This window comes from Labrus mixtus, unplaced genomic scaffold, assembly GCF_963584025.1.
Source record: "Labrus mixtus unplaced genomic scaffold, fLabMix1.1 SCAFFOLD_70, whole genome shotgun sequence".
Classification (NCBI taxonomy): Eukaryota; Metazoa; Chordata; class Actinopteri; order Labriformes; family Labridae; genus Labrus; species Labrus mixtus.
The window spans coordinates 24,480-32,500 of record NW_026870091.1 but is presented as its reverse complement, the minus strand read 5'-3'; the positions used below and the strand labels follow the sequence as shown (position 1 = coordinate 32,500).

The following is an 8,021-nucleotide window of genomic DNA, read 5'->3' as shown; positions in this document are numbered from 1 at the left end:
GCTGCTTTTTCTCCTTATTTTTAATTCCTCAAACAAACTATTTTGACACTTTATATTTTGGGGCCTCTAATTGAGACCTGCCTTCATATGTCAAAACATACGGCAACAGAATAGAAGAAGAAGAATGTATACTTTATTGATCCCGCGAGGGGAAATTCGTTTTTTACACTCTGTCTAGTAAACATGCTACACAAACATAGGCTGAAATACACACACATGCACAAATAGGATCCTATGGACATGCACTAATGGAGAGGTCTCAGAGTGAGGGGGCTGCCCACAGCGGGCTGGGCTTGGTCCGTGCCGGGACTTGAACCGGCGCCCCTCCGATTCCCAACCCAAGTCCCTACAGACTGAGCTACTGCCGCCCACAATATTTAGGCTAGTCAAAGAGACTGGGCCTTAAATGGGGAGGGGCTTTAAAAAAAAAAGAAGTATGGTAGAGAAATAAATAGATAGCAGTGTTTCCTCTTTTTTAACAATTAGGGGTGGTGGCCTGGTCCCCGGCGGGGGATTGAATGAATGTGAGTTTTGTGTGATTAGAGCTGTCGTTGTTGAATTGTCCTCTTTTCTTTATGCAGCCACCGTCAGGCCCAAGGATGCCGTCACTCACAACCAGCTGACAGCGTTTGGGGAGTATGTGTCCGAAATGATGCCCAAATACATCCAGCAGGTTCAGGTCAGTTCATCTGCTTCTTTATGAACATTATATACTAGAGTGCTTTTCACATAATATGCAGCCCTGCAAATTTCAATGTGTTGCAATATTTGTCTTTATACTCATGTTACGTGTAGTTTAGCAGAATCACAACATCAACAAAAGAGCAGAGAAGAACATACTGGAGAACAGGAAACTTAATGCAGCTGTTCAATTACGTGCGCAGAGATCGCACCGGTCATGTGCATACAGTCTGTGATTGTGCACGGATTGCAGGGAATAAACGTCACACCCTCCCACTCTCTCTTCGGATTTTTTTTATGCCGTTTATTTTTTAGAGAAAGAACAGTGGCTAGGGTCATATATATCGTGGGAAAGGAGCCACACGGCCGCCAGCTTTGAGGGCTATAGCCTCAGTACATGGGGCGCGCAACCAACCACTAGGCTACAGGCGCCCCTAAGAACTCAGAGATTTTATCATGCTGTGTTCTAACATCAGTTCACTCAAACTTCATGCAGAACAAATTGAGACCACTTGAGCTAAATGCATTTACTCATTTGGATGTGTAGGTGACCTGTTATAATGAGCTGGAGGTGATGATCCATCCTGATGGCGTTGTCCCTGTGCTGACCTTCCTGAGGGACCACACCAACGCCCAGTTCAGGAACATGATCGACCTGACGGCTGTCGACATCCCCTCACGGCAGAACCGCTTTGAGGTAGCTGTCAAACCACGGACACACAGACAGAGACTGATTCGGCTTTTATTCTTTCTACACTTTTTTTTACTTTTCTTCTAACAATATTTCTGTGCCTGTTCTGGTTCTCTTAAGATACATTTAAGTTGTCTGAATGTTGTTGATAATGTGTCTTTGTTGCTTCACAGATTGTGTACAACCTGCTGTCGCTGCGCTACAACTCCCGTATCCGTGTTAAGACGTACACAGATGAGTTAACCCCTGTGGACTCTGCTGTGCCGGTCCACATGGCTGCAAACTGGTACGAGAGGGAGCTGAGTCAGAACCTGCAGGCCCAGTCTGAAGAGTCAGCATTTATTTATTTGAATCCCACGTCAGTCTTTCTCAGTGGGGACTAAAAAAAGGGGGGGAAAAAACCTGGGTTCAAATGACTGACAACTAGAAGAAGTTTTGGATTTGTTTCAGTAGATTGTTTCATCCTGCAGCCATGAAACAGTCTGTGATGGCTGCAAAATAATGTTCAGGGGAAATGAGACAACTTCAACTCAGTCAAGTTTGTATGTATTGCACGTTTAAGACAGCGTCTGCTGGCGCTCTCACACTAGGCCCAGTTGTCCCGTACCGTGCTAAAGCCAATCGCTTCGTCCAAGCATGCCAGGGGAAGTGTATCGTGCACTAGTCAAATGAACTGGACTTTAGGGGTGAAGCATGTGAGTGCGCCCTAAGAGGCAGAACCAGACTCATGATGGACAGCCGTCTGCTGAGATTGTGTTGGGATAGAGGGAGATGCAGGAAGAAGAGAAGGATAGAGACAAACAACAAAGAATACGATCTATTTATAGCTACAATGTCAGTTGATCAGTGCACCTTTTAAATTTGTTATAAAAAAACTGAATTCCTCTTTAGCGAGTCAAATAGATTAGCTGGAGTAATTGTGTGATTTTGGCGTTTCTGTGTGTTTTGCCAGGTGTGGGACATGTTCGGTGTGTTCTTCGCCAACCACCCAGACCTGAGGCGTATTCTGACCGACTACGGCTTCGAGGGTCATCCCTTCAGGAAGGACTTTCCTCTCTCGGGATACGTGGAGGTGAGTGCTGACAACAACACGTCCTGCTGCAACAGTGCAGCTTGGTCTGTTTTAATCTGCCTCATCGGTGAATTAATCATTTTGTTTCCTTCCAAAAATAAATGCAGTAGTATTGGCATGGTGTCAGTGAGACTGGCAGGATGGAAGCTGTGCCCAGACGTTTAGTCTCAACCTCTGCTGGAGCCTGTGTTTGTGTTTTTTTATTCAATTATTTATAGAGCTCATGGTAATGAAGTCAGGGCTCCCACCGGCCCTGAACACATCCTCTATAGTTCCTGCCAAGAAAGGATAATTTATCCTCAAAGTACTTTCAGTAGTACTTTAAGTGCATCTATTTCCTTGAAGGAATAAATAATTAAATTAGCCTCTTAGATCTGGTTTTAAAAATGTATCATCTGGTCAGGATCTCATAAAAGAAAAAGCTCCTTGTGGATTATTTCTTGTTACATTTTTGAGTTTTTTTTTAGTCTTTGGGATGCATCAATGATAACCTCAAAAACCCTCAAACTGCTTTGAAGAGATGTAAACATGCATTCATATTGACAACTGACGCGTGTCTCCCTCCTCAGGTGCGCTATGATGACAAGGTGAAGCGCGTGGTGGCTGAGCCCGTGGAGCTGTCGCAGGAGTTCAGGAAGTTTGACCTGAACACGCCCTGGGAGGTTTTCCCGGCGCACAGGGAGCCCAAAGACGCCCCGCCCAAACTGGAGGCTGGAGAGGCTCCTGAGAAGAAATGACGTCCCTCATGATTCATCCCCACGTTCTGTCTGTCCGAGTCATTTTGGGATCCCCCGCCCCCCAACTGAACAAAGCCACCTGAATATTTATGTAAATAAAACTAAGAATAAAACAATCCTGAAAAGAGATTTTTTTGTGGTGCTGTAAGTTATCTGGTCAACTGTGTGTGTACACCTGAACTTTACCCCTCTAAATGTGACTCCACATTTCATCCCTTACCCTTACAACCTTCTAAAATCAGCTGCTGATATTTCAGCATCCTCTTTTCTGGTTTCAGCATTTCAGTGTGTCTCCTTGCTGCCTGGATTTCCTCCTGATTAGGCCCAGTCGTCATGGTTTATTTTGCCTTTGTCAGATAGGAAAGATGAAGAGAGACAGGAAAAGTTGGGAGGAGAGAGTGGTGGGCGACATGCAGCAAAAGGCTGACAACCGTCGCTGTGAAGAGGACTACAGCCTCCATACGTGGGTGTGCGACTATCGGCTCCCCGTCATCGTTTATTTTGACAAAGATTTTCTAAACTTCAGGCTAAGAAAGCTTAAAGAAAAATAGACCTAATAAAAAGAGGACAAGGGGGTGTTCAGAATTTTTGGCCATTTATTTGATCAACTGAATCATTCGATCGTTTGCTAAATTGACCGAATTATGAATCATCATTTCAATAATTACTAAGAGTCTTTAAGACCTATAAAAACTTTCTCTGTAAAGCGTACATTTGTGACACATGCTGGATAATGTCACTGAAACAGCTGAAGAGAGCACACTTGCTGTTCCCAACCCACTTTTGCCATCACTATGGACACACAAGCAGGTGTACCTATGTAATATACTGTAGGTTAATTAATCAATCCTATAGGGGTGAACTGTTGCCTGTATTATTTATTTATTTATTTATATCTTATAGTCACTGTTGAATATTTATAAACTAAACACAAATTACAAACTCATTCAATAAATTGATCAATCTAAAATCAACTAAAAGAAAGTGGTCATGATAGAAAGATAATTCAACATCTTGTGTTCAACTCCTACAAAGTGAAGTTTTCCCGCGCCGCGAGCCGCCTCGCCTCCTCCTCCCCTTCGCGTGAGCTATGTGAGCTGCAGACAGACAGCAGGGAGATGAGGAGCGGCCTTTAAGGTAAGCAAACTTGATGTTTCTTTTAAGAGTTTATCAGGTTTTTATGCCATGTGGTTCATCCAGTCATGTTATGACAGTGAACTCACAAAAAATGTGAAACTGATAATTTTCTGTGAAGTTGGTGAAGATAAATTGATATTTATCCACAAAGCTAACTAACGTTAGCTAACGTGCAACTCGCTAGCTAACGTTAGCTAGCGAGTTGCACTCTGGCTAAGTAAGCTGGGTAGAAAACAAGCTTTAGCAAGTTGTTCTGGTGATGGATAGTCTTATTAAACATCAGAATAACTGAACTGCAGCAAGCCACCATCAAGACTGTCATTTCAAGGTAATATTAGCAGGGTTGCCAACTTTCAGGAATTGCTTGGTGTGAGATTAGTTAGGGAGTGGTAGGATGGACACTGAAACATGATATTAAACGGTCACCTGGGCTAAATTATTAAAGACAGTAGTATTGATAAGCTCTGACATTACTGGTTCTTTTATCTGTACTTTTTTTAATGTTTTGGTGTCATTTCTCTGTGTCAGAGCTGACAGCTCAGACACAGAGAGGAGCTCCTCATACTCTTTACTGTAAGTACAATAAACCTTCAGGAGAAAAATGCCAGTGCTTTATCAATACACCTGTTCAACGAGCATAAACATGTAAATATGTAGAAAGTGATATTTCAATCTGCTCTGTCCCCAGTCATTTAACTGTTTAGCTTATTGTGCCAGTATCTTAAAATCTGACAAATACTGACTGATGTCTGTGTTCTAAATTCTTTCTAAACTTCACTCAGTATTTTGATGTTAGGAATATGATTTATTATATACAGTGGGTCCGGAAAGTATTCAGACCCCTTTACATTTTTCACTCTTTGTTTCATTGCAGCCATTTGCTAAAATCAAAAAAGTTCATTGTATTTCTCATTAATGTACACTCAGCACCCCATCTTGACAGAAAAAAAACAGAAATGTAGAAATATTTGCTAATTTATTAAAAAAGAAAAACTGAAATATCACATGGTCATAAGTATTCAGACCCTTTGCTGTGACACTCATATTTAACTCACATGCTGTCCATTTCTTCTGATCCTCCTTGAGATGGTTCTGCTCCTTCATTGGAGTCCAGCTGTGTTTAATTAAACTGATTGGACTTGATTAGGAAAGGCACACACCTGTCTATATAAGACCTTACAGCGCACAGTGCATGTCAGAGCAAATGAGAATCATGAGGTCGAAGGAACTGCCCAGGTGTGAAAAACTTGTTGCATCATTCCCAAGAAGACTCATGGCTGTACTAGCTCAGAAGGGTGCTTCTACTCAATACTGAGCAAAGGGTCTGAATACTTATGACCATGTGATATTTCAGTTTTTCTTTTTTAATAAATTTGCAAAAATTTCTACATTTCTGTTTTTTTTCTGTCAAGATGGGGTGCTGAGTGTACATTAATGAGAAATAAAATGAACTTTTTTGATTTTAGCAAATGGCTGCAATGAAACAGAGTGAAAAATGTAAAGGGGTCTGAATACTTTCCGGACCCACTGTATATAGATATATTCTTGTGTGCATAATAAAATAACGAGTGTGTGTGAGAGAAGGGTAAATACCTTGAGCTACACACTGAGGATCACAACAGGTTTCCTCCAGGTAAAGCCACTGCATTTGCTACTTAAGAGATTTGATTATGAGGGTAAAAAGCCTGCATTAGTTTGTGACTAAGCTATCAATATAAAATGTATATCCTGGTATAAAGGAAACTAATAAATGTATGTTAGCTTAACTGGGTGGCTCACATATGTTAATTATACATGAAATATTCTGTCAAACAGATGATATGGCTGGCAATGAAGCGATAATGGAGAGATCTGTGAGGAGAAGACGAGTCCGTCCTCAACAGGATGCCGAACAACACATTAAACTGAAAACTGACAAGGCTGGTCTCACAGAGCATTTTATCAACCCATACAAAGGTAAGTTCTTACATTTTGCAAGTAGTGTTTGTGTCAGTTGTACACAGCCTATTAATAATAATAATAATGTTGAATTACACTATGTAAATTCAAAATTCATCATTGCTTCCTATGCGTATCTCATTTACACAAGGCTACTTTGTACTGGCAGTGTGGATTGGCTATTAACATTTTAAAGCTGGGTTAGACAACTTTTTAGAGCCATTTTGGTTATATTTAGTGAAAGTCTTTTACCTTGCAAAACATGGGAGTTGCTAGTCTACCACCGCCTCAATTAATTAGTTAGATTAGTTTAAGCCCAGTTCAGACCAAAGATTTGCGACGAGACGAAACGAAACCGTTTTAGAACGTTGCAGGTAAACGTTGCAGCAGTGTGAACTGGCCCGTTTCGTCTCGAATCAAACCGGCTGATGTTGTCGCCTGTGACTCAACTTGTCAAGTCTCCAGCAGCTGATTTTAGAATGTAAGTCATAGCCAATCAGCTCGTAGCAAAGTCTGCTGGTTGAAATGGCAGTTTGGGATGGAGGCTCAATGAGAGAGAGAGAGAGAGGGTTGAGCGAGTATACACTTAATAGGGAGAGGGAGCGCAGTAATCGAGAACAAAGCAGTGAATCAGGGAAATAAAACGATATTTAGATATTTTAGTTTCATCACTACTAGAAATGTAGCTGTAGCAAGTATCTCTTTGTCCTCATTTATATTTTATGATGCTACAAATTCTATACAGTTACGAAAAAAGCCTGAAAAGTCAGAAGTTTCATATACACAGCAACATAAACTTGCCTTTAGCTGACATTAATAATTAACGTGTATTTCTCTCGGTTTAACAGCATTAGCAAGTGATGGTGGCAGCACTGGCAAGCAAACACAAAAATATGTAATTTTAAAAAACACCAAAGTTAACCACTCACAAAGCTAACATTAGTAGCAAACTAACGTTGATAGCTTATGCAGCTGAGCTTAACATGTTTGCTAACTTGACGGACCTATCTGGGTGCGTTTTCAGCTTCCTGATAAAATTTGATGTGGTCGATCCAGCGCCCTTTATGTTCATATTACAGACGTTGTATTCGGTGATTATTTTGTTTAGGCTTTGCGTGAAGTTATTAAAGCCAGGCGATATGACAAATGGTAATAAAACTGCAGCAGCAGCAGCAGCAGCAGGTGATGTGCTCACCATGGTGTCACCTGTGGAGCGTGGCCGCTCGCGCACCAGAGGGAATGACATTCTGCTTGTGATGCACCAAAAAGTACAAAAATAAAAAGATTGTGCACAAGTCCCAAATCTCAAGTCCAAGTCAAGTCTCAAGTCACATTTGTGTGCAACTTAAAGTTATACTCTGTAAGATTTTCATCTATTTAATTGCCTTTTAAGTTACTATCTATCAAAGAGTGAGTTAAAACAATGGTGATTGATCATATGACCCACTAATGAAAGCACTTCTACTTGCCTTTTTGCCAAGTTTTTCAATATCTGTGTCTGTGGCGACAGTCCCGGGCTAGATGTAATAGGCCGCCATGTTAGTGACGCTGCTGACAGCGGTTGGTCTGTCGGCCGAGATCGTCACTAACGGTTATGCTGCGTTCACTTGTAAACGGAAATTGGGAACTTCCAACTTCTGAGTCAGGCTTGTAGTAAGGGCAGAAGTGTAATAGGAACATGTGTGTATGGATTTAAGAGGGTAACATATAGACATAGGGGACGGACTGGAAGCAGAGAGGTGAATGTGTTTCAATAAAGTTTACA

The 8,021-nt window shown here is 41.4% G+C and overlaps 1 protein-coding gene across 1 annotated transcript; it reads left to right on the top strand.

Moving 5' to 3' along the window:
* Window positions 1–546: 546 nt before the first annotated feature.
* Window positions 547–3,310, top strand: LOC132960315 (NADH dehydrogenase [ubiquinone] iron-sulfur protein 3, mitochondrial-like). The gene is made up of 3 exons (XM_061033193.1): window positions 547–679; window positions 1,229–1,378; window positions 1,546–3,310. The coding sequence occupies exons 1-3, from the start codon at window positions 650–652 to the stop codon at window positions 1,753–1,755; spliced, it is 390 nt and encodes a 129-aa protein (XP_060889176.1). The 5' UTR covers window positions 547–649; the 3' UTR covers window positions 1,756–3,310.
* The last annotated feature ends 4,711 nt before the right edge of the window (window positions 3,311–8,021 follow it).

What these genes read in the sequence shown, in the direction of transcription:
- LOC132960315 (XM_061033193.1), top strand. Translation starts at nt 650, where the DNA reads ATGATGCCCAAATACATCCAGCAGGTTCAG. An exon ending in AATACATCCAGCAGGTTCAG is followed by an intron (nt 680 to 1,228) that starts GTCAGTTCATCT and finishes TTGGATGTGTAG; the next exon opens with GTGACCTGTTATAATGAGCT. An exon ending in CACGGCAGAACCGCTTTGAG is followed by an intron (nt 1,379 to 1,545) that starts GTAGCTGTCAAA and finishes GTTGCTTCACAG; the next exon opens with ATTGTGTACAACCTGCTGTC.